The sequence below is a fragment of the Nomascus leucogenys genome, chromosome 13, assembly GCF_006542625.1.
Source record: "Nomascus leucogenys isolate Asia chromosome 13, Asia_NLE_v1, whole genome shotgun sequence".
Lineage (NCBI taxonomy): Eukaryota > Metazoa > Chordata > Mammalia > Primates > Hylobatidae > Nomascus > Nomascus leucogenys.
In genome coordinates this window covers 34,420,845-34,446,764 of record NC_044393.1, presented here as the reverse complement: position 1 = coordinate 34,446,764, position 25,920 = coordinate 34,420,845, and the positions used below count along the sequence as shown (strand labels likewise).

Here is a 25,920-nt window from a genome sequence, read left to right as displayed (position 1 = left end):
TGACACCTTGGTATCAGCCCAGTGATTCTGATTTTGGATTTCTGGCCTCCAGAATATTAACAGAATAAAATTCTGTTGTTTTTAGCTGCCCAGCCTGTCCTGATTTGTTACGGCAGCCTTGGGGAACTAATATAGATTGAGTATGTCTTACCTAAAATATTTAGGACCAGAAGTGTTCTAGATTTTATTTATCTTTTATTGGGGCATGTCTGCATATACATAATGACATATCTTGGAGGTGGCACCCAAGTCTAAACACAAAATTCATTTACGTTTCATACACACCTTACACGCATAGCCTGAAGATAATTTTATACTATGTGATATGGTTTGGCTGTGTCCCACCCACCCCCCAAATCTCATCTTGAATTCCCATGTGTTATGGGAGGGACCTAGCAGGAGGTAACTGAATTATGGGGGCAGGTCTTTCCCATGCTGTTCTCATGACAGTGAATAAATCTCATGAGATCTGATGGTTTTAATAAGGAGAGTTTCCCTGTGCAAGCTCTCTCTGCCTGCTACCATCCATGTAAGACATGACTTGCTTCTCCTTGCCTTCCACCATGATTGTGAGGCTTACCCAGCCACGTGGAACTGAAGGTCCAATTAAACTTCTTTCTTTTGTAAATTGCCCAGCCTTGGGTATGTTTTTATCAACAGCATGAAAATGGACTAATACGATGTACTATGCATATAAAATTATAGTGTATAATTTTATACTATGTGTATAAAATACACACATATACTGTCTGTGTGTGTGTGTGTGTGTGTGTATAAAATATATATAGAGATGGAGTGTTGCTATGTTGCCCAGGCTGGCCTTGAACTGCTGGGCTCAAGCAATCCTCCTGCCCCAGCCTCCTAAGTAGCTGGGACTACAGGTGCATGCCAATGCAACCAGCTATACAGTATTTAAAAATTTTGTGCATGAAACAAAGTTTTGACTGTGTTTTGCCTGCAGACCATCCCATGAGATCAGGTGTAGAATTTTCCACTTGTGTTGTCATATTGGCCCTCAAAAAGTTTCAGATTTTGGAGCATTTCAAATTTCAGATTTTCAGATTAGGGATGCTCACCCTCCACAGCTTGCTTTGTAAATTTTTGCTGAAAGCTGGACATGTTGAATAAGAAAATAAACACTGAGGTAAATAGACCTTTAGTGTGAGGATTGATGTTAATCTGGCTAGGAGTTGGGCAGCATTTAATGCTTGTTGTAGTTATAGGCACCGGGGACTTCCAATTCATTTAATGTCCTTATTTTCTCCTCTCTTGGCTCTGGAGCTTTCCTTTGTACAGCTCCTCAGAGAGTCTGTGTCTTGCAGCTGTAAGTCACTGTACTCTACTGGAGCCTTATTGGTATGTGCTAGAGTGTGGGAGACAGAGGGCATTCCCTAATCCTGTAATTACGTCTCAATCTGGGGCCTCTTGCTTCAGCAGTGTGGACTTTAGAAGTGTTTTTCTTCTTCCTGCAGGGGTAGAGCTCCCTCCTCTGCCACCACTTTTTTCCTCCCTAGATGGGACAGGAAGTCTGGAGAGGCCTGGAGTGATGCAGAACTCCTTTAGCCCAGCTAGGATAGAGTTTCAGAAGTGCCCTCTGCCAAAGTCCTTCCCTCTGGAGATGAGGGAAGAGATCCTGGGAGGGCTTCACCATAGCTTTCTTTGCCTCTCCCTGCTCGGGCCACATGGGGACCTTTCTCATTGGAACTTGGTGAGCTTTCTGGAGGAAAAACCTGCAAGAGTGTGAGGTCTTCCCTCTCATGCTTCTCCCTCCCATGCTAGTCTGCACGTAGCCTTGGCAATTCATCAGAATTACTATGTAAGCATTCCCACTAACTGACTTAGGCATTGCTGCAGGGAAGCAGAAATTTGGGGTCACATCTATCTGGACTCACCTGACTCCCCAGATTTTTAGGTGGTAGTTTGCTATGCAACCTCAGTTTTCTAATGGGTTCAAGGAAAGTCATTGATTTTCAGCATATCCAGCATTTTCTTGTTGTAAGGTCAGGAGTAACGACTTCTGAGTTCTTTGCACGTCAGAGTTGAAACCGCAAGTCCCCACTGTGGGGACTTTTAATATCAACCTACTACAGCAAGTAAGAAATATTAAGAGTCACAAAATCATAGGACTATAATCTTGGAATCATAAAGACTTTGGCACGTAGAGTCATAGAGTTTTACAACTGGAGAATCATAAATTCTAAGAATAAAAATCCCCCAGATTGAAAATCTCCAGGGACTCACCACTGTTTATAGGACGACATGACATAGAACGATTTTTATGATCTGACCCATTCCATCTCTCCAGCCTCATTTCTCACCAGTTATCTCACCTCCTACCCAAATCCTATTCTCCCTCCCACTCCCCAGCAAACAAATTCCGCCCAGGGCTCCAGCCTTGTCCTTACCTACTTCGTCTTCTCTGCTGCACCTTGAATATTGCCTGGAACCTAGCAAACCCTCAATGATCATTTGTTAACATAATTAATAAATAAAATGGTAAAACTCTCTGCATGGTGTGTAGCACACAGAAGTATTAACAGTGACCTACCTCTATCATCCACCTGATTTTTGCCTCATACTCTTCTAAGCATGTCACTTGTATTAATTTTATTTTCATAACCTTATGTGATAGGTGCTATTGTGATTCCCATTTTAAAGATGAGGGAAGTGAGGCACAGAGAGGCTGGCAATTTGCTCAAGGTTACTCAGTTGATAGGCAGCAAACTGTCATAAATAGGTTGTAATTAGCATGAGGCTTCTATTATTTTCCAGGCACTGTGCTAATGCTAGATGCATTAGGTGCATAATCTCTCATTTCATAATAACTCCCATGTAATGCATGAAGAAATGGAGGTTTAGAGGGGTTAGGCGACATATCCAGGGTCACACAGGTAGTAAAAGCTGGAACTAAAATTCACACCAGGTCTGCCTGCTGTACATCCCACACTTTTTGCTATTCTTCGAGCGGCTTCTGCTGGCTGTATGGAAGGTGACACCTTTGCCCACTTGTCACGCCATCCAACTCCTCTTCCTTCAAGACATAGCTCAATGATCCCTCGTCTATGAAGTCTTCCCTGGCCTCTTCCCCACCCACCCCCAGCTGCTGCAGTCAGCCTTCCTTCTCTGAGCCTCCATATCCCACCCACCTGCCCTTCACACCCCAGTGGAGCCCAACGGTTAGAAATTCAGGCTCTCCTGGTGGTCTTAGGTTCAAATTCTGGTTCTGCTGGGTGGACCTTGATTCACCCTTTGTGTGACCATTTGAGCTTTGATTTTTTTCCCATCTGTAAAATGGAATTAAGAAAATCAGTTTGCACAGGGGGCTGGGTGAAAGGTGCATAAATCTTAGCCAAATGCTTACTGAAGCATATACTACCCTGTATTATAATGATCCGTGTAAATGTTCATCTCCATCTCTTAAGTTGAGGGCAGGAACTGATTCTGATGTATCTCTTTGCCCCTAGAACCCAGTATGGCTTAAAATAGGTATCAGATAAATGTGGAGTAAATGAATAAAAAACAAAATAAATGAATCTTAGAATCCTATTCTCATAATTTGATACATAAAACCTAAGGACCTCATGTCACATAACTGCAAAGTTTGAAGGATCTTAGAGATCAACTTCCTGAGGTGTTCAATCTCTTTGACTATCACCCACACTTAGTAATATACTTTATATTGCCACCTAGCATGTGTGCGCACACACGCGCACGCACACACACACAAACACGCATGCACACACACACACTGAAAGTTTCAGTGGACAGTTCTTGTCCTTCCTATGTGGGATAAACTCACATAATTCCTCTTCTTTTCTCTTTCCTCACCTCACCTCCTCTTCTATCTTCTAACTTTTCCCTTCTCATCCTTTCCTTCTTTTCTTTCCTCTCTCTTCTATCTTTTCCATTTAAAAAAATTGCTGGTTTAGGTCCACTAAATCGATTTCATGCCCCATGAAGGCCTTGTGACCCATGGTTTGAAAATCACTTATCTAGTCTAACTAGACTCCTTGTCCAGCATCTCTAACTGGAGTTCTATACTTACACTTCCCTGATGCAAGGAAGTTCCCCCCAAAAGATAAACAGTTTCGTTGCTGGACAGCATTTATTGTTAGAAAGTTCTTCCTTCTCTTAAGCAGAAATGAGCCTCTTGTAACTTCCTCATTGGTCTTAGTTGTTCCTATCTAGCTTGCTGACCTCTCTGTAGGTTATCAAGCAAATCACCTCATCTCATTGAGTTTCCTTTTCTTCTCCTCCTCCTACAGATGTGCCCCACCTAAGTGCTGACAGCCTAGAAGTCCACCATTAAAGCCATTCTTTGGGGTTAAGGCATTGATCTTCACCCATTGTCTCGCATTATTATATCTGCTTGCTCTCATGAAGACAGGGGTCACTGGGGTCAGTCCACCTGTAGTGGCTGAAGTCTTCATCTCCTGCAGCAGAGAAGTTTGTTGGGACTATGTGAAATATCAAAAGAGGGTTTCTTTAACCCTTAAATCTCTTTTGCTTGTTTTCTTTCCTCAATGGCTTGGATCTTCCCAGTGAGATGCTCAGTGGGGTTAGCAGATAGCATTTTGGAAATCACAACCAATATTGAAGGGTGAAATGGTATGTTAGCCTTTAACACCTTAGTCTAAATTTTCCCCTGTCAGTCTTTTTTCCATCATTCTAAGATCAGCCAGGGGAGGGGAATTCTAGTGCTAGCCCTCTATAGGGTCTCCTCAGGCAAGAGGCAGTAACCAGCCTTCACTCCAAGGTAAGCGTCAGATTCCTAGGACTGAAAGATTCCCTTGGCCCTATACATCCAAACTCTCTCTTCATTCATTCATTGAACAAGTATTTGTTGAGCATCTTCTTTGTGCTACACCTTGTGCTAGGTGTTGCAGATACCATGGAGACCAAGACAGTCCCCATTCCTGGCCTCCATGGTGCATGCAGTCTAGCAGTAGTGACAATCACCAATGATAAGAAGGTGCTCTGCTAAGGTCAGGAGTTGAGGGAGCTTGGAACGGGGTCTCAGCTCACTGTGTGCTGGAGTCAAGGGAAGGCTTCCTGGGGGCGGACATTTGAGCTGAGACCTGAAGGACAAGGAGCATATGGCTGAGTAATTAATCTCTCCCTGGCTTCCCTCCTTCTCCCCACCCCCCAATCCAGGCAGCATCAATGCCCCCATCAAGTCATCTTCCTGAACTCATCTGGGTCACTAGCTTAAATCAGTAGTTCTCAAGTTTTAACTCAGTCAGAAGGCTGTTTTGTTTAGTTTGTTTAACTGCAGATTTTAGGACCTCTGTAGGATTCTACATCTGGGGTAGGACTGTGATCTGCATGTCAGACCATGGCTCATATCTTCGGAAATCCTGGGCTATATCAGAATTCCACGGTTTTGGCATTTACCCTTGACTATTTGTTCAGGTTCTGAAGGAAAGAGGAAAAGGAAGTTCAGGAATGCCAAGGTTGTCTTTCTGGGATTGCAGAGTCTGGGGAGGCATTGGGAGGGTGGTGTTCGTGACAGCAGGGACTGGGGAGTCCTCAGAGGGGTCCAGCAAGGGCCCTCAGTCCTGGCACCGAACAACCGGAGGTCCTCCCACCAGCCAGATAGTGCTCCTGCCTCACCTCACAGCAGTAGACCAAAGGCACATGGGAGCACTGGCCACATAATTAGCAGAGCATGTCCCAGAATAATTAAACGTTTCAAAACAGTAACAACAGAGCAGTAAATCAACTGTGGGTCCCTCTGAGAGTGGGGCCCTGTGCAATGCAGGGATCAGATAGCCATCAGGCTCAGCAGTGGGGTGAGTGGAGCTCCGGCCCAGACTGAAACTCCTGGGTACAGGAAATGAAACCAGGCCTGTGAATATTCAAAGAAGAAGGATCCTTAGAGATCACCTGGCTCAGTTCCCTCCATGTCCAGTTGTAGAATCCAAAGCCCAGAGAGATGGCCCAAGCTCACCCTGCAAATTGGTGGCAGAGCCAGATCAGAATCCCAGCCCTGGGACCCTCCTTCCCCCTCTCCTTCTCCCCCAATCTCTTCTTTCCTGAGATGGTCTCATCCCATGCAATGTCCATGTGGAAACCATCCACATGTTGACAGCTTGCAAATATCTATCCCCCGTCTCCATCACCTATCTCTCCCCCAGCTCCAGAGTCCTGTGTCCAGCCATCCCCAACTGCAGTGGCCTCTTGCTTCCTCTTCTCCCGTGCTTCCTTCCTTACCCCCCCTCCAGCCTGTCCCTCCCCCAACACACACATACACACAGCCACCAGAGTGTGAGTTTCCAATCTGTGACCTGGATCCTGCTCCGGTACTGCTCTCTGCCCAAGGCATTGCACACAGATTACACTCTAACCTCATCAGCACAGCCTCCAAGATTAAGTCCTGCCGTTTCTCCCATGACCATCTGTCCCCTCACTCTGCTCCCACCACAGTGACCTTGCTGTGGCTCACATGTGCCCAGCTCATGCCTGCCCTGCAAGTGCATTCCTCTCTCTGGAACATTCTTCTCCTAGAACACCCTATGACTTCCACTTCCTTCATTCAGGTCTCAGCTCACAGGACCCTTCCCAGAGAAGGCTTCCTGTGCACACAGTCCAAAATATACCCCGCCACTCTCTGTCCCTGACTTCTTTATTTTTCTTCATACCAGTTAAACTCCCTGGAATTATACTGCCTAGTTATTCCTTTATTTTTACTATCTTGCTCACTGCTCGCTTGCTCAGTGTCCCCAAATGATGCCTGCCACATAATTGACACTCTATAAAGAATTGTTGTAGGAATAAGTAAATCAATAATGAAACACATTTATTTAACACATGCATGGTCAGGGGCTATTCAGTGTCAGGGGCTATGTGAGGCACTGAGGTCTCAGACATGGAGCAAGTGGACAAGGAAGGGTTCCTGTCCTCAAGGAGGCTGATCATTGTCTTGGGGAGACAGGGACTTATGTTCACAGGAGGCTCAGAGTGACATGTGCAGCTTGTCAAGGGTAAGTCTAAGAAGATGGGGTGAGGGTAAAAGATCCATGGGTCCTTGCAGCAAGGAGTTGGATTTTAGGGGCATCGATGTCCTTTTTTTTTTTTTTTTTGAGACAGAGTCTCGCTCTGTCCCCAGGCTGGAGTGCACTGGCGTGATCTCGGCTCGCTGCAACCTTTGCCTCCTGGGTTCAAGCGATTCTCTTGCCTCAGCCTCCTGAGTAGCTAGGATTACAGGCGCATGCCACCACGCACAGCTAATTTTTGTATTTTTAGTACAGACAGGGTTTCACCATGTTGGTCAGGCTGGTCTCGAACTCCTGACCTCATGATCCGCCTGCCTCGGCCTCCCAAAGTGCTGGGATTACAGGCATGAGCCACTGCACCTGGCCCAGTGTCCCTTTTCTGAAGAACTAGCAGCTCTCTGTCCTCTCTGGGTCCTCAGCCTGTTAGGCCAGCACAGGGGCCCATATTCATGATGAGGGCTCTTGAATCCCCAGCTCCTATAAAAGGTTGTGCTTATAGAGTAGGTGACAGCCAGTTCTTGCCAGTGCTAGAATAAGGAAGGAGACTGACGTGACTCTACTCAGAGGAAGCCAAGCCTTACCCAGTGGATGCATGGCCCAGCCTGGGCGAGCCCTGTGGGTACTTTGGCATTCCTCAGGCCACCCCTTGGAAAACCTCATCTTCTCCACTTCCCCTTCAGCCTTGCAGCCCCACAAGGCAGGCCGCCCATGGCTGCCCACCCACTGCAGCTTAGCCCTAGTGTTGCCAGTCTTCTCCTTCTGTGTAGATGGTATGATTAAGCTGGAGGGCTGAGACAGGAGCCCACTTCCTCCAGGAAGCCTTCTCTGCTTTCTCAGTGGGAGTGCTTCTTTCTTTCCCTTGCCCTGTAGCACATACGTTCCTCTTAGTCTGTTTATCCATGGATCCACCCATCCATCCATCCATCCATTCCACCCACCCATCCATCCATCCAACAAACATTCATCCAGCACTTATTTACACTAGTGACCAAGGACATGGTCCCTGTCCTCCAGAGCCTACAGTCTAATAAGGGAAAGAGTTATTATGCAACTAGTTTCAAGTTAACAATTTAATTATAACTGTGATAAATTATCTGCAAGAGAAGTATTTGAACCCACGGGGAGACATTAGGGTAGAAAAGACTTCCCTGATGAAGAATGTTTCACCCAAGACCTCACTGTCGACTATGGTAGCCAGTAGCCGCATGTGACTATTGAGTGCCTGAAATGTGGCTAGTGTCACCAAGGAACTGAGGGTAGATGAATAATTTTATCAAACTTTATAAAATAACTATTCTGTGTCAGGCCCTGCCCAGTCCAAACTAGTCTGGTTGAAAATGCCAGCATTACATCTAGTTCAGCATCCACTTCCTCCTCTCACCCTAGCCCAGTGCTGCCCCCAAGTCCCTGCTGAGGGATCTGGAAGGGATGGAGGTGAAGCATTCTTTTGTTCCTCCTCCTTTCCCTGAATTGGGTCTGTCTATCATCTGGTGTGTTAGGGCCTGGGAGGGGAGATGGAAAAAGGGGGACTTTTTTTACCCAACAATGCTCTGTTCACTATGGCTGGACTCTGGAAGCCAGCTGCCTCCTAGGGCACAGGTGTGGATTCCTAGGAGGATCCTGAATGTGTGCATGGGTGCATGCATGTGCACGTGTGTGTGCCCATGTGTGTGTGCTGTGGGGGTACACAGTCTGCTGCACAATCTCTCTTATGCATGATCTGATCCAGGTTCACAGCTCCCCGCTGGAGTCCATGCTGCAGTCTCTTACTCCTAGGCCCTCTTTCCAGTTGTCACCTCTCTTGAGTGGGATGCTCTAAGGTTGGCTCCCCCCTTTCAATGGGGGTCTCTCCATGGACCTCACCCCCTTGCCACTCTGCATGGAGAAAGCTTGAGCTGCTGCCCTGCCACCCCGTCACTCTACCCTGCTGTCTCTTTTCAGTTCCTTTTTCTCTTGCCCAGGGCAACATTAAGGTGGATCAGCAAATCCACTGTTGCTTCAGGAGACACCTGGAAAAAGAGGAGGCAGCCTCCTCCTCCTGCAGGCACCTAATATCTAGGAGTCATTTTGGGGTGCCTTGCTTGGCTAAGTAGTGGTGGAGGGTTGTGAGGTCAGGGGAGTTTCCATAACAGCCTCCTCCAGGATGAAAACTCCTCTCTAGCCTCTCCCTCCACTTTAGCTGAGCATACAGACCCCAAAGAGATGGGATGGCTGGGGAGCAGGCCAGGCTCTGCTGCTTTGTAATCAGTCTTGAGAACATACCTGGCCCCAAAGGTTCATTTGTTATTACCGAGTATCACCCAGCACTGGGTGGCTGCTGGTTACAGCTATGAACAAAAAGCGGTAGTCTTCAGGGCAAATCATTTACTTTTCATGAGGGAAATGGATAAAAACAAATAATATACATCAGGGCTAACCATTGGAAAGCCAAGTAAAGTAGGGTAAGGAAATGGAGAGAGACCAAAGGGAGAGGCTGTTTTCATAGGGAGGTCAGGGAAACTGGTGGCTGTGTTTCAAATTCATGCTTCCGCAACCTGGAGCCTAGTAGACAATTCTGGGCCATGGGAAATCCATGCCGCCATTGTTCAAGACTAGTTAAGCCGTGAGGCAAGGGTTGGGTTTCAAAGTCCAGGGTCTTTCTTGGTTGCATGTGGTTGTGTATGTCAAGGCTCACTTCTCAACCCTCTGGGCCCATATCTGATCCATTCTGCATTCCCAGAAGCCGTGACTGGGTCTGGGACAGGGCAGGCTCTTGATGCTGCTTGTTCAGCATGGAGGAGCCTCCAGGAGAAGGGACATCAAGGCTCAGCCTATCAGAGGCCAGCTCTGTGACTTGAAGCTTGAGGCAGAGCTCTGCCACTTCCTGGTCTTGCTCATGGGGAATCAGAGACAGTCAGAGCCCATTGAAAGGCTCTAGATGCCTCCCTGGCTAGACACCTCAGGCCTGAAGGTTTGGGGCTTGGAAGGGGGCCTTGGCCACAGTGACCACTTCTCTCACTGTGGCTCAAGCCTCTGCTCCAGGCATGGCAGGGAATGGGGTGGGGTGAGCAGCTGGGAAGTATAAGGCCTGGTCCAGGCTGTCAGAGGCCGGTCAGTGGCTCCTGGGCTCTTTCAGGGCCTTATCCAGTGGTTGCCACCAGGAACAGACCAGGAGCACTGTGAGTCTCTCACCATGGCTACCACACCTGGGCAGGTCCTGGGCTCCCTCCTGCCCACCCTTCTGCTGGGACTCACAGGTGAGTCCTGATTCCTGCCCAGAGAGACCCTCAGGGCAGGCAAGGAGACCCCCAGGAATGACCAAATCCAGCCGCTGTGTCTTTCTGAAGGGAGACTGAGGCTCAGAGGAGGTGACTGAGCTGTTTTCCTGCCAGTCAGGTGCTGTTTTTCATCTTTTCTTCAATGTAGACCTTGTGGACAAAGGGAGTTGGTGGGAGCTTGGGGGTCAGAAGAGGAAGTGACCTAAGGGTGAAGGGGCTCGGGGGAGGTCAGGGGGTAAAAGAGGAGCCCACCTCCCAGTTTTCCCGATGTCAGCTCTAGTCTGAGTGGCTACCTGTTCTGGATCAGAGAGGGTGTAAGGGTGGAAAAGACAGAGAAAGAGAGAGAGAAAAAAAAAGAGAGAGAGAGAGAAGTCGCCAGAGTGATGGAGCCTCCGGCATTGGAGGCATGGAAGAGTCCTGGACCCAAAGTCAGACAGGCCTTCTTACCCTTCCTCCTTAGCCACTGATAGGCCGTGTGACCTTAAGCAAGTCACAAGACCTTTCTGAATCTCTGTTTCCTTTTCTGGAAAGTGGGGACAATAATATCAGCCTCCCATAGCTGAGATGTGGAAGAAAAGAAGCACACATGGCTGAAAATGTTTTCTGAACCACACGGTGCTGTGTGCAGGGTGGGTGATGAGGGCAGAGCACAGTTCAGAAGGTACCAGAGCTGTGTGCTAAGAGGACAAGTTCCTATGGCCTCCTGCGCTGCCCTCTGCCTGTCATCCTGCTTGTCATTGGTTGTTAATTTGCCTTTCACCCTCTCCTGACCAGATACTTCTCAAGGGTAGGGCTCCTGTCTGACTCATCTCTGTGGTCTCAGCACCCAACTCTTGACCTGGTGCAGAGCAGGGGCTTAGGGATTGCTGTGAAGACCTGGGGAGGTTCCTGCTCCAGAGCTCTGCAAGGCTGTCCTTAGGAGGAGGGGTGAGTCTCATCCTGCAGTTTTCCTGGGAAAATTCTGGGAGACAGATCCCAGGTTATATCCCAGAAGCAGGAAATATTTTGTCATAGTCCTAGCTGGGTGTGAGGGTGAATGGAGCTGCTTCTCATGGAGAGAGCTCCCTGTCACTGCAGGTAAGCAAGCAGACAACGGGGGTCTAGCGAGGTGTCGATGGGAGGGACCTGAGTAGGAGGGCCAACCATCCCTGTTGGGGTGATTCTTGACTTCACACTCAAGTCCTTATAAACTTACATCCACAATGGAAATCCTGATTCATCACCATTCCCTTCCTATCCCAACTTGGTCCTTCTCCAGATCTTCCCATCTCAAAAAGTAGAGCTACCACCCACACAGCTGCTCTAGAGAAAACCTGGGAATTGTTGACCCATAATTCATTCTGTCCCTCACCCCCCATCCCGCCCATCACTGAGTCCTGTGGGCTGTATCTTCCAAATATGTCTCCAGTCTCCTTTTCTCACCACCCTAGTCCAGGCTACCATCACCTCGGCGTGGAGGCCTGTACCAGCTTCCCCACTGGTCTCCCTGCTTCCATTCCTGCCACGCTTCTTCCCATTCTCCACACAACAAACCCAGTTATCCTCTAAAAAATACACATCAGACCAATTTGCCCCTCTGTTAAAGTCTCTGCTGGCTTCCCATCAATCTCAGAATAGAATCAAGATCATCACCATGGTCCCCAGGCTCTTCTCACTCTGGGCCTCTTTGCCATGACACTAGGGTCCTACGGACTTCTCAGTTTCTCAAGCCCACCAAGCCCTTCCTGCCCGAGGTCCTTCTGTCTTGCTGTCCCCGCTGTCTGGAATGTCCTTCCTCTGTCCCTTCCCATGGCTAGCTCCTATTCATTCCTGAGTTTCAGCTCAATGATGTCACCTCCTCAAGGAATTCTTCCCCAGCTGCCCTTCTAGAATAAGTCCTCCCCCTATTCTCCATCTGTGCACTCTTTGGGTTTCCTTGACGGCATTGGGCTCAATCGTAATCACATTTGCATTTGCTTGTTTTCTTGTGATCAAATGCCGATATGCTGCCTGAAGACAGAATCAGACACAGCACATAGTAGGTCCCCAGGGCCTGACACAGCCCTGGTGCCACGGGTGCCTGTAGGGTGTGTCCCACTCTCAGTGTGCAGTCACAGTTGCTCTTTCCTTAGCTGGACAGCCCTTCATCTCTCTGACTGGTCCATCTCAGAGGACAAGCCCTGGAGACACGGCGCCTTTCAACTGTACTGCTGGCCCCTTCAACTCCCAGGACTTCTCCCGGGACTTCTGTGTTACCTGGTTGAAGGACAGTGACGAACATCCAGCTTCAGCTCAGAGCCTGGTGCCTGACAAGGGAGGCAATGACTTCATTACCAGCAAGGCATGGGTGACACTGACCCGACAGGATGTCTCATCTGAGATCACCTGCGAAGTCACCCACAGGGCCCTGGCAGAGCCCCTGAAAACAACCATGAATCTCTCCCAAGTGCTCCGAGGTGAATGGGCAGTCAGGTGGGGTGGACATTAACCCTGGAAGCATCAGCTTTCAGGGTTTTTGCCCAAAGCCTCATTTCATAAATGGGGAAATGAAATTCCTTGTGGATTTCTGATCATGTGTATTGTGGTTATCAGCACAGGCTCCAGGGGCTCACCATCTGGGTTTTAATCCTGGCTGTGCCACTTTACAACTTGTGGGATCTTGCGAGTTACTTGACTATTTAATGCCAGTTTCTTTATATAACAGGAATAAAATGAGGACCTACTTCATAGGTGTCCTGTGAAGATTAAATGAATTATTCTTTATAAAACACACATAACTGTGCGTGGCATGCAGTGATTTACTTATGAATGTTTGATCTTGTTATTACCTGATCTCAGACTCCCTTTCTAAACATCTTTGTTCTATTAATGTCATTGTTACAGTTTTTTATTTAAAATGTTTATTATTCATTTAATAATAATGAATATCCACTGTATGCCAGACACTGTGCTCAGTGCTGGGGATGCAGCAACGAGCAAAATAAAGTCCCTGTCATCATGGGCATCACCTTTTACTAATTCTTAAAATTATATTTTCTGATATGAAATATTTCAAAAATACAGAATATAGCAGACACCCATGTACCCTTACCCATATTTAATGAATATTAACATTTAGCCCTATTTGCTTTACGTTGCGCATACAATAAAAAAATATTTCTTTAAAAAAAGGCGAGAGAACCTGAGGCTGTTCCCTGGGAGAGGGAAGCATGGGTGGCCACAGGCAGGGGCTGATTTCACCAGATCTTACTTCCTATTCCTCTGTCTAGTTGTCCCCACCCTGAAGATCACCACTGAACCCTCTGGGACCCATGTACGTGTGCAAGACAGAGTGAATCTCACCTGCCACGTCCTCCACTTCTATCCCACCCACCTGCGACTCACCTGGATGGAGAACAGGCGCATGATCCAGACCCTGGTGTCCCCTAAGGCCACCAGAAATCCAGATGGGACATACTCTCTGGAGCACACGTGGCAGGCAGAGGCCACGCTGGAGGAGCGTGAGTTTGCTTGCTGGGTGGTCCACGATGAGCAGCCCCCACTCAAGGCCAACATCACCCTGCAAGCCCAGGTGCGCAGGCAGGGAAAAGGTGGGTGCAGCCTCTGGCCCAGCCCCTCTGGACATCCCCTGTGGGCAGCACGGCTGGGGAGGGTCAGAGACTCAGGGCAGCATTGGATGATGGTGAAGGAAGGAAGGATACCCTCAGCTGGTGATACAACTCTCACACATTCGCTCCCAGACTCCACTCCTCACGCCTTCCTCCACACCCTCCCCAAGAAGAAAGGGTGGGACTCCCCTTCCCTAATTCCATGCATTCTTGGTGTTGAAGGTTCTCCACCTTAACACTTGACTGCAAGAAATGGCAGAGATTAAGGACTGCTGAGCACCAAAGTGCCTTCTAGAAAGGCTATTAATCAAGACTGGCACAGTTGAAAGTTTCTGGATGGCAACTTTAAACAGAGGCCAGAATTCTGAATTCAGCTGGAAAAGAGGGTCCATGCAGGGCCTTACACAGGGTCAGGGCAGGCCCTTACACGGGGTCAGGACAGGCCCTTACACGGGGTCAGGACAGGCCCTTACACGAGGTCAGACAGGCCCTTACACAGGGTCAGTGCAGGCCCTTACATAGGGTCAGGACAGGCACTTACATGGAGTCAGGACAGGCCCTTTGAGTCAGTGCAGGCCCTTGCACGGGGTCAGAACAGATCCTCCTCCTCTTTTCCCCTTCCTTTTCCCCCTCACTTTCCTTCTCCTTCCATCCTTCTCTTTTTCCTTGTCCTCTTCACTTTCTCCCTTTTTTGAGTGTTTTTATATTATCTTATTATTATTTTTTTAGCTTTGGTTTTAGGTTGGGGCCCATGTGCAGGTTTTTATACAGGTAAATTGTGGGGGGGGGAGTTTGTGTACAGCCTCTGTTATTTTTTGACTTTGTAATCATAGCCATTCTGGCTGGTGTGGGATGGTATCTCATTGTGGTTTTTATTTGCATTTCTTTAATGATTAGTGATGAACATTTTTTCACATGCTTGTTTGCCACGGGTGTGTCTTCTTTTGAAAAGTTCACATCCTTTGCCCACTTTTTAATGGTGTTATATTTTTACCTGTTAGTTTATTTAAGTTCCTTATAGATTGTGGATCTTAGACCTTTGTCGGATGCATAGTTTGCGAATATTTTCTCCCATTTTGTGGGTTGTCTGTTGGCTCTGCTGATAGTTTCTCTGGCCCGCCTTGCCTGCTGGAATCTCCTCTACCTCCGTCTCTCTCTCTCACTCTTTGCGTCCTCAAACTGTTTTCTCCACAAGAGGGAGCTGTCTGCTGGCAGTTCAGACCCAGAGAGCGCGGGCTGCTTTCCTTCGGTTCAGCTTGGATGAGCTTGGGAGAATGAATTACTGGCCCAGAGTGGCCGGCTGGGTAGTGGGGGTGGACGGTGTCCGAGAGGGTGGGTGGACGTTCTTAGGATTGGCCGGGCCTTGTGAGCTAGGGGTAAGCCAGCATATGGACTCACAGCCCTCCAGAACCACGTGGTCAGAAAGGACAGCCCCTTGTGGGCAGTGAGGGTGTATGCCTCGGGGTACGAGGTATTACAGCGCAGGCCACTGCCAGAGCAAGGGTGCCGGACCGGCAACAACAGCCCATCTTCCCACCAGGGCCCTCCACCTCGCATTCTCTCTCTCCCTGACGGAATTGGCCTCTATCTGGCTGTTGTAAGAATTCTTAAGGGGAATGATCCCACTTAGCTTTCAATTTCCCCGTGCCTTTTTGTCTGTTGTCCAGCAGAAATAAGAAAAACGCTCACCCAGCAGGATATACAGGTCTGGCTGAAAAACTCAAAACTGGTCCTTTCTGATCAGAAGCAAGTTACAATATTTCTTTATTGACTCATGCTGGTTTTTTCTTCTTTTATTTTTCTCTTTTGCCTGCATACAGTATATCTGGCCCACTGCTGCAACATTAACCCCCTGGGAGCATCCTTTTGATTACACGGCTCCGCTATGTAGCTTTGTGGGGCCCCGTGGTCTGCAGGGGGAAGAGCAGCCCCTTCCTTTTCTGGCATTTAGGCCCCTTTCTATTTGGTGTTAACAAAGCATTGCAGCTGTCCTTCCCCAACCTGGCCCATAAATGCCTTCATCAGCACCCTCACCTGTTATGCACTCCCCACTCTGTGTCTCTGTTCCTACTGGCTGACACCCGTAGAGCATTTACTGCACACTAGGCATCCTCAAATATGTTATCTGATCCTACAACAGAGCCCAGAGCTAGCACAGGGACCAAGGTCTCAGAGGTTCCAAACAGCATAGCTGGGGTTAGAATGCAGGCATGTCTGTTCAAAAATTCAATGTGTTTTTCTGCATTTTTCTTTCCTATCTTGCCCGAGAATACAAAGCTTAGTGTTATCTCAAGTCTCTTCTCAAATCTCAATTTTAAATGATCTATTTCTGGTATTTATATCTTCCTGAATTGTGTGGTCTTATCTGTCCATACCAGTTAGTTCTCACAATTGGCACTTAAACTACAAGGGCATTCCCAAAGTCCCCCGACCTGGGGTTTTATTCCATTTACACCCATCTTCCATGATTAGACTCTCACATCCTTGAAGCAGGGACTGGCTCTTATGTTTCGAGGTGGCCAAACGTTGGAGTCAAACAGATCAGTGTCCCCAGCCATGTGACCTAAGACAAAACAACTCCCTTTCTTTTTTTAAGATGGAGTTTTGCTCTTGTCGCCCAGGCTGGAGTGCAGTGGTGTGATTTCAGTTCACTGCAATCTCTGCCTCTCGGGTTCAAGTGATTCTCCTGCCTCAGCTTCCCAAGTAGCTGGGATTACAGGCACACACCACCATGGCCAGCTAATTTTGTATTTTTAGTAGAGATGGAGTTTCACCATGTTGGTTTGGCTGGTCTCGAACTCCTGACCTCAGGTGATCCACCTCCCTCAGCCTCCCAAAGTGCTGGCTTACAGGCGTGAGCCACCGCACCTGGCAGCAACTCCCTTTCTGAGTCAAGTTTTCCATCGCTGCAATGACAATTGTTATACCCACCTCAAAGAGCCCTGCTTAAGATTCCTTTCCTTGACTCCTGCCTGGCATCTGGACAATGGGGCCCATAGCAAGTTCTCTGCAGTGACTGTTTGCAGTCTCCATAGTGCCTAGCCCAGAGCTGAGCTGCAAGTAGGACAATATTAAAGGTCATTGGTTAATACAGAGCCAACTCTGCAGAAGTAGAGGCAGCTATGATGTAACAGAAAAAGGCCTTGACTTGGAGTCAGAACTCCTGGGTTAGAATGTCAGTTCTTTCACTGTGAGGTCCTTGGATGAGTCACTAACCCTCCCTGAGCCTTTTCTTTATCTGTTAATATTAAAAATATGATTAATAATAATTCCTTGGATGGTCATTGTGAGTATATGCTGCTGAGGGCTACCGTTTATATAGTGGTTACTGTGTGCCACATATTCTACACTAGTTACATCACTTAATTTATTAATTAACTCTGAGAGAAATGCAAATCAAAACCACAATTAGATACCATCTCACACCAGTCAGAATGGTGAGTATTAAAAACTCAAGAAATGACAGATCTGGCAAGGCTGCAAAGAAATAGGAACGCTTTTACGTTGTTGGTGGAAATGTAAATTAGTTCAACCATTGTGGAAGACAGTGTGGTGATTCCTCAAGGATCTAGAACCAGAAATACCATTTGACCCAGCAATCCCATTACTGGGTACATACCCAAAGGAATATAAATCATCCTATTACAAAGATACATACATGCGTATGTTCATTGCAGCACTACTCACAATAGCAAAGCAGTAAAATTAATTCCTTGACATGGAATCAACCCAAATGCCCATCGGTAATAGACTGGATAAATAAAATATGGTACATATACCCCATGGAATACTATGCAGCCATAAAAAGGGATGAGATTGTGTCCTTTGCAGGGACATGGATAAAGCTGGAAGCCATCATCTTCAGCAAACTAATGCAGGAAGAGAAACTCAAACACTGCATGTTCTCACTCATAAGTGGGAGCTGAACAATGAGAACACATGGACACATGGAGGAGAACAACACACACCAAGGCCTGTTGCAGCAGGTGAGGGGAAGGAGAGCATCAGGACCAAAAGCTAATGCATGCGGGGCTTAATACCTAGGTAATGGGTTGATAGGGGCAGCAAACCACCATGGCACATGTTTACCTATGTAACAAACCTGCACATTCTGTACATCTATCCCAGAACTTAAAGTAAAATAAAATTTAAAAAAAGAAAGAAAAGAAAAATGTACTTCATCAAACCTAATGGCTAAATAAACAAAAGAAGTCTGAATTTAATTATACTCCAGATATCAAAATGGGATGAATAATTGTTATAAAATTTAAGCCATTCTTCTTCTATTAAAAAAATCACCCCCGTTATACAGATGAGAAAACTGAGGCTCAGAGAGTTAAGTTGCTTGGGCTCCAGTGGAGAGTGGAAATGTAAACTTGGGTTGAGTGAGATCCTAAAGCCTGTGCTCCTAACCTTTTCTCTATGGTTCTAACCTCTTCTCCATGACCCGGCATCTGAGAAATGAGGTTCTCTTCCATTTTCAAAGACTGAGGGTAAGGCTGAGTGACAGTAAGGGGTGCTGACCCTGGAGCCTGACTACCTGGCTAAGATCCCAGCTCTGCCACTGACTAATGGACCTTAGACAAGTTACTTAGCCTGCCTGGCCTCAGTTTCCTCATCTGCCAAATGGGGATAGTAACAGCTCCCATTTCTGAGGGCCTCTGTGAGAACTCAGTGACTTAGGGAAGAGCCTGTAGGCAGGGTAAGTGCCAAGTGAGTGTTCGCTATGCAGTATCTGTAGGAGTTGACCCCCTTACAAACTGCCGTTGCCCATTGCTACAGTTTCACTGTCTGGCCTCCGTTATCAGATTCAGAAACTGGTTCCTATCAGAACACAACCTTTACATCTTATGAAAGAGGAAGCAATGGGCTTCTTGGCAGATGCAGTGTATTTGTTCACACTGGGGTTCAGGCACCTCTGTGCCCTCTCATGGGAGGGGTCTATCTTTGCAGGCCAGAGTGTCCAGCCTTACAAGTTGCAAGGCCCCCTTCAGCGATCTGAGCCCGGCACAAGGATCCGATTGACCTACACATCCTCCGGGTTCTCAACACACCAGATTACTGTGACCTGGCTTAAAAACAAACACGAGCTCCCAAACCCCCAGACCAGCATCCAGTACAGTGGACACACCTACAATGTGACCAGCAGTGTGCTTGTCCCGCTGACGGATGATGATGTGTTCTCCCACGTCGTTTGCCATGTCGAGCACAAGTTGATGCGGTTTTTCCAGAAAACCATTGGCCTGGACCAGTACCTCCGGGGTAAGATCTCTCTCTCTGCTCAGCTGAGGTAGTGCAGAGTTGGGGTGGGGACTTCTCTGAGCCTCAGTTTCCTCAATGAAAAATGAAGAAGAGCCCTCAATGATAAGCAAGCACATCCCTCGTTTGATTGAGGCAAGAATTTAGTGAACTAATACCTGTAAAGCATGTAAGACAGTGCCTTGCTCATACTAACTACTCAGAAGTGGCAATTGTTGTTGTTATTATTATTATTATTTACAGCACTTCTCAGAACTCACTTCTTTCATCTGTAAAATGGAGACAGGATATCTTCTGGGAGTTCAATTTTATTATTATCATTATTTTATAGGAAGAAGATTTGAAGGGCTTGGGAAACTAAATTCTAGGGCCTATGGTGTCTTTAGATGGGTTGAACCAACGCTTGGCAGATCTGTGAATTCCATGAGGTCATAAAGTATCATGCCTAGAAGAAATCTTAATGATCATCCCATTGTTCTGACAACTGTAAAAGTCAGAGAAGGCAAGTGAGTGGTCCAAGCTTGCATAGCAGTAAAATTAATTCCTTGAATGTATATTGGACTTTAAAATCTACAAACTATATCTTTCTTCATTTTCTCATTCACAAAATAGGGGGAGAAGTGTGCTATTGGGAAGTAAACACATCATGCTACATGGTGGAAAATATTGGTAGTAATGTCTCAAACATTTACAGCACACAGACAGTAAAGCACACTCATGTGAATGGACTTTAATGCATAGAACTTCCCTATACTGTTTGTGCCATTTGTGGGTTACAGAAGGAAACTGAGGCTCAAAGAAGTGAAGGCTGCTGAAGGTTGTAAAGCTGGTGAGTGAGAAACCTTGGCATGAATTCCAGCTTCCAACTCTGCTCTATTTACCAGTTGTGGGAGCTCCTGCAAGCTGCTTATGTTCTCCCATCCTCAGTATCTTTGTCTGTAAAATAGAGAAATGATAGTTCAGGGAATCTTCCTTATCTGAGTATTTATTATGTAATTCTCTGGAGCTAGGACAATGCTGTAGAGGAGCAAAAGTTATAGAAAATACAAATTTTCAAAAATAAATCGATTACATATAAAATTAGCTCCCACTCCAAGCCCCTTCCTACTCAACACTGCACTCATCTCAGGGCTGTGCTTCCTCTCATGGAAATATCTTTGTGGGTGTCTTTATTTGGGTTCCCCTGAAAGCAGAGCCTGAACCCAGGACTTGGCGGCAGGTGGTTGGAGGGTGATGCTGAGAGGTTGGGATGGGGGAGCAGGGAGAGAGATACTAGCTTTGCAGGGGGTCAGCCAAGAAAGAGTGAGTTATTAAGCTGGATGGCCCTGTGGAAAACTGGGGCCCAATGACACTGGAGACCCTCTGAAGAACTGGGTAGACTATGCCTGAGAATTGTCTCATGAAGGAGGAGAGGTGGGGATGTGCCTGCAGTGGGGAGGTGGCATTTCGTGTTTACAGAGAAATGCGAGGCAGAGAAGAGGAAAAGGGTTTTGGAAGCCAAAGGTGGGACTCGGTGTGAGTAGTACTGTCTTGCACCACTGCGCTGAGGTCAGGCAGCTGGGAGAGGAGGTGTGGAGCCCAGAAACCCTCTGCTATAGGAGGTTGGTCTTGCCTTGATTGATGTGTGACAACCTCACACCATCTTGTGCAAATAGAATCCATATCCATTGCACAGTGCAATCTGAGATCTTGAAAAATTTTTATTTCAAGAAGTTGAGGCAGGTGATATTGAGGAGCTGCAGGGATCACAGGCAAAGCCTTTGAGTGTTAAAAATGGAATCATAATAATAAGAAAAAATTCGTGATGCTAATGATACTGTGGGTACTTCAAAAGAGAGCACTTCGATTAAAAGATGCCCCTATGAAAATTGATAGAACACTCAAATAATTTCAAATGATTTTTCAAAATTACTCTTTAATGATTGTGCTATAAATGTGAGATTTGAAATGAAGGATTTGTTGGTACTATAGTATAACTTCTGAGAAAAAAATGATGCCAGCTTCTGTCCACTCCTAACAATTATTCTTCTAAGAGTTGGTGCCTCTTTGCAATTATATTATATATTTATATGCAAATATAAATTAAGTAAATTTTTTAAAATCCAAATGCTTTTCAAGATGACGTTCCAACCAATTCCTTTTTTATAATTTCTATGAAATTGAGGCCTGATTTTGTGTAGGCTGCTTCTAAGTGGCACTTTTTTTTTCTGATACCAAGTAGCTTCAGTGTTTACATTATTTGGTTTTGTGAGAATTGAATAAGAGAATGCATGCACACTGCCTCAAACACTGACATTCAGGGGATGGGAGCAGTTGTCATCAGCTGTACTCAGGCCTTTGTCCTCCCAACACTGGCCCGGACACCAGACAGCCAGGAAAACTCATGGCGGTTGAAATGGGCCATCTCAGCCTCTTATCCTTTTTTATTTTTTTTGATCCTGGCCACCTTCTAGAACCCACGACAGTTGTGTGGAGGCACCTTACCCTGCCCTCTTCTCCATGGGCATCACCCCAGTTACCAGGACTTCAACACCCGGAGTCCTCCATTCTCAGGCTTTGCTCTTTCCTTGGTGAGATCCTATGCTCTCCCTGTGTGCTGAAAGAGAAAGACTAAGTGCAGGTAAAAAGCTCAGGGATGCTGTCTGCCTCAGCTGCCATTAGCAACATCATTGATAGACTTTTACAAGTCTGGGTACGTTGAGGATGAGAAAAGAATATTTGGGAGTTGGATTCCTGTAACTCCTTCCAATTGCACTACAGAAAGAGCTGCTTCATCTACCCTAGACCAAGAGCTGAAATCTCTCTTAACTAGGCCCGTGAGAGCTGATCTGACCTCAGAGAATTTCATAATTTTAGTCTTAGAAACAGAGGGAAAGTGACTTGCATAGGTCTCGCAGTTGGCTATGGTATCAGTGCAAGGACCAGAATCCAGATCTCCCAGCCCTGAGTTTAGCATTAGAGCTGCATCGTGTTGTGTGTTCATAAGAAGTCTATTGAAATATTCAGTGTTTTATAGGACTTCAAATTTGTCCTATTTTCCTTATTGTGAATACATTCTATTGCATAGCTGAAAATTTGGCTGAAAAAATTCTGGAAGTCATTAGATCATAATTTTGGAAGCCTAGAATCATAAATGCTTATAGCCTCGTAGTTTGGGTGTTAGAATAGCATAAAGGTAAAACCTACTGTCTCCGGTGTAATCCCACCTTTGCTACTTGTGCCTTGGGCAAGTTACTTAACCTCTCTAATCTGAAGTTCCTTCCTATGTACAATCTTAATATCTTGGATTCTAAGACTTAGAGTCTTTGAATCTTCAAACCTTAAAATTATCTAGTCATAGAGTAAGTTAAATGATTTGTAGCTTCTTCAGTGGAATTCATACCTCATCTTTTCATCTTTAATGGCCAAAGTGAAAAAGAAAAGAAAGATTAAATGGCTTTCTTCAATCCCATCCATCCATCCATCCATCCATCCATCCATCCATCCATCCATCCACTCATCCATCCATCCATCCATCCATCCATCCATCCATCCATCCACTCATCCATCCACCCACCCATCCATCTATCCATCCATCCATCCATCCATCCATCCATCCATCCATCCATCCATCCATCCAGGCACGCATTCACTCATGAATTTTCACTGTCATTCAATCATGCATTTCCTTATGTGTGCATTTGTTAACCAATACCTAAAGTATTCCTCTGTGGCAGGCTCTGGTTAGGCCCTAGGCAGATGACTTCATCTTCAAGGAGCTCCTAGGCACCTACAGATGGCTTCCCACAATAATTGTTTGCTTTCTCTGGGCTTTGTCAGTTCCCCCTACAGTGACAGTGTCCCAGTCTTCCACCTCCTCCAGCTTGGTGGCTGTTACTTGCCTCGTGCAGAGATTCTATCCACAAAACGTGCACCTCACCTGGCTAGAGGACTGCCATACACTCAAAAGCACTGAGCAACCCACATTAAAGAAGAATGATGATGGGTCCTACACCCTGAAAAACCTGCTGCTGGTGAATGCATCAGTGCAGGGGCCTGAGCGGGTGCTCACCTGCATGGTGGAACATGAGGGACAGCCTCCCAAACGGGCCAACCTCATACTGTCCACAGCAGCCCACACTGCTTATAAGCCCATTGGGAGCACAGGTAAGTTCACTTCTTCTTCTGTGAGCACCTGGGGTCACTTCTGTATCCTGAGTGGATTTCAGAAGGTACTCAGAGGAGGGGGAGCTTGATAATCAATGAGGTCTTATCCCACTTGAGAGTCTGTGATTCCTTAAATAACCAGAATGGTTTCTGGCCAGTGGATTCCTTTAAATCTGGCCATCCTGAAAGGTTCTTTAATTTCTGTGGAAAGAGTGGTCTCCTGGCTCAAGCTCCTTCAAAATTCCCAAGAGAGAGTTCAGCTTAGTGCACTCACTACTGGTGCTTCTGAGATGGTTGTCAGCAAGGCTGTCTTGTTTAAAATATTTGTTTTGGTTATATGGAGGCGAGCTTGCATGCACATAAAACCTGCTTGCATGATGTCTGTTCCAATGATAGAATAGCCTCTTCCCCTTGATTCTTGCACAGGCACCTCACCCCTGTGTGCTTCAGTCTGCCCATCTGTAGATAGTGTCTAATAAAGGTTCCTAATTCGTTGTCTTTATGAAGGTTAAATGAATTAATACATGTGAACTTTACATATGGTCTACAAGAAATGTCAGCTATTGATACCTATTACTTGAATTCAGGTAAGATTACTTTAAAATTTAGTTTCCAGTAGTTACAACTTTGTAAACTGAGGCAGCTGAGTCAATTACCTTCCCATAACCTCAATTTACTCATCTAGAAAATGGTGCTAATGATACCAAACTCTTAAGATTGTAGCAAAGTTACATTAAATGACTACAGGCCTTTGGGACATGGAGCTGATTATATTATACTTAGGTTTGTGCCTCTAAAGCCTTGCACAGTGGCTGGTATGTGTCAGATATTCAAATCAGCATTTGTTGAGCCAAATTCAAGGTGAGGATTACAGGTCAAGGTCAGCTCTTATTTCCAAGAGAGAACTAAATGTGGAGAGAAGGCATGGGTTTGGAATCAGAATCAGGTGCAACCTGCAAGCTCTGGAACTTCTTGACTACATGACCTCAGAGAGGGTATTTAAACTCACAGAGCCCCCGTGTGATGGCTCCTTCTATCCTTTGGCATTTAGGTCCAGAGATGCCTGCCCTTATCTTTGTGGTTTTCCTCCTGGGCCTCAAGGTGCTGCTGGTGATGAGTTTCACAGTGACCTACATCTGCAGGAGGTGGAACCTGTGACAGGTGAACATAGGATGGGCTTTAGTCTTCGGTACTGGGTGGCAGGCTGGCAAGAGGCCTACAGGCCAAGCCCACAAAGTCACTGGGGCCCTCAAGAGTGATGCAGCCTCAAGGGAAGGTTGGGAACACTCTTTATTTTCTCCAAATTTTTTTTGGATTCCTAGAGTCTTTCAACTCCGTGCATTGTCTAGTGCCCTGGAGGTGGAAAGGTTTCAAATTCCATTCTTTGGGACCCTGGAGATGGGAGGAGGGGGGTCCAAGGTGTGGTAGTGGTATGAATGTTGAGACCCAAACTCCAGTGTCCCCCAATATACTGTTACATGTTTCAGTTTTCATATGATATATTTTGGGGATGCATAAGGAAAGTATTGCTAAAATCAATGAATAGAACCTATTCAAGGGACTTGGAGGTTCTGACTAGTGGCAAAGATGAATGTGGGTATGGGAGAGAGTTTAGAACCCAGAAAGTGGCGTTGGGGTGTAATGAGTAGGGGCTTTGTTTCTGATCTGTGCCATGAATCCAGACCAAGCAGAATATCTGCCATATAGTAGGTGCTCAATAAACATTTGTGAAATTAATACTGAATAAACAAACACGTGAATGAACATTTTTTTTTTCTCTACAGCCCCTGCATGCCCTGTGATACATTACCTCCAGCCCTTTCCAAGGGATTCAAGTGGGGAGAAGCTGCAAGGACTTGTAGGTCACTAAAGACCCCTTTATTCCATCCCTGCCACCCCCATTGCAGACATGCTCCCTTCCACACACCCTCCTGGTGTTCCCTCCCTCAGAGCTTTGGAGCAGAATCAGGGATGGATTTTCCTCATGAGGACTCCGGGGATGTCTTGACCCTGATGTACTGAGCTTCACATTGGCCCTGCTTCCACCCAAGAGAATCAGGCTGATCAAGAAAAGAAGTTTCCATTCTGCCCCTGGTCATGAACAATTCTTAATTTTCAGAGCAGTTTTTACTTTTGTGCAGGGCTTTTGAAAGTATGATTTCATTTTAACACACATATATTTTGAAATCACTGGCAAGTTGCACAAGCATTTTTCTCTTCTGAAGAGTACAGAAAAAATATAAACAATACCCGTTGACCTACCATCCTATCTTTGTAAAATAGTAACATTTGCCATTATGTTCTTCAGTTCTTTTTTAAAAAAAAAAAACCAACAAACCACTGTTCTGAATTTGGTGTTTATCATTCTCAAGCATGATTTTTAACTTTATAACATATGTATAAATCCTTAAGCAATGTATAGTATTACTTGTCATATTTTAACATTATGTAAATGCTATGATACTGTACACAGCACTCTGGAACTTTATTTTTTATGCTTAACACAGTTTGTGAGGCTTGTTCCTATTGACATGTGGAGCTACATTTTATTAATTTTCCACTGTTCTGTGGCCTTTCTATTGTAAGAATATGCCACAATTTATTGATCCTTCTCACGATGGATGTTGAAGCTTCATTCAGTGTTTTGCTAGTACAACTTTGCAACAAACGTTCTTG

At 46.1% G+C, this 25,920-nt stretch overlaps 1 gene segment (V, D, J or C); it reads left to right on the top strand.

The window, feature by feature from the left end:
• LOC115838008 overlaps window positions 1-25,712 on the top strand; it is a 127,370-nt gene extending 101,658 nt beyond the window's left edge. Inside the window, 6 exon segments of the C gene segment in view lie at window positions 12,364-12,687; window positions 13,501-13,821; window positions 18,793-19,101; window positions 22,918-23,244; window positions 24,296-24,405; window positions 25,029-25,712. Coding sequence covers window positions 12,364-12,687; window positions 13,501-13,821; window positions 18,793-19,101; window positions 22,918-23,244; window positions 24,296-24,402 — 1,388 coding nt within the window.
• Window positions 25,713-25,920: the final 208 nt, after the last annotated feature.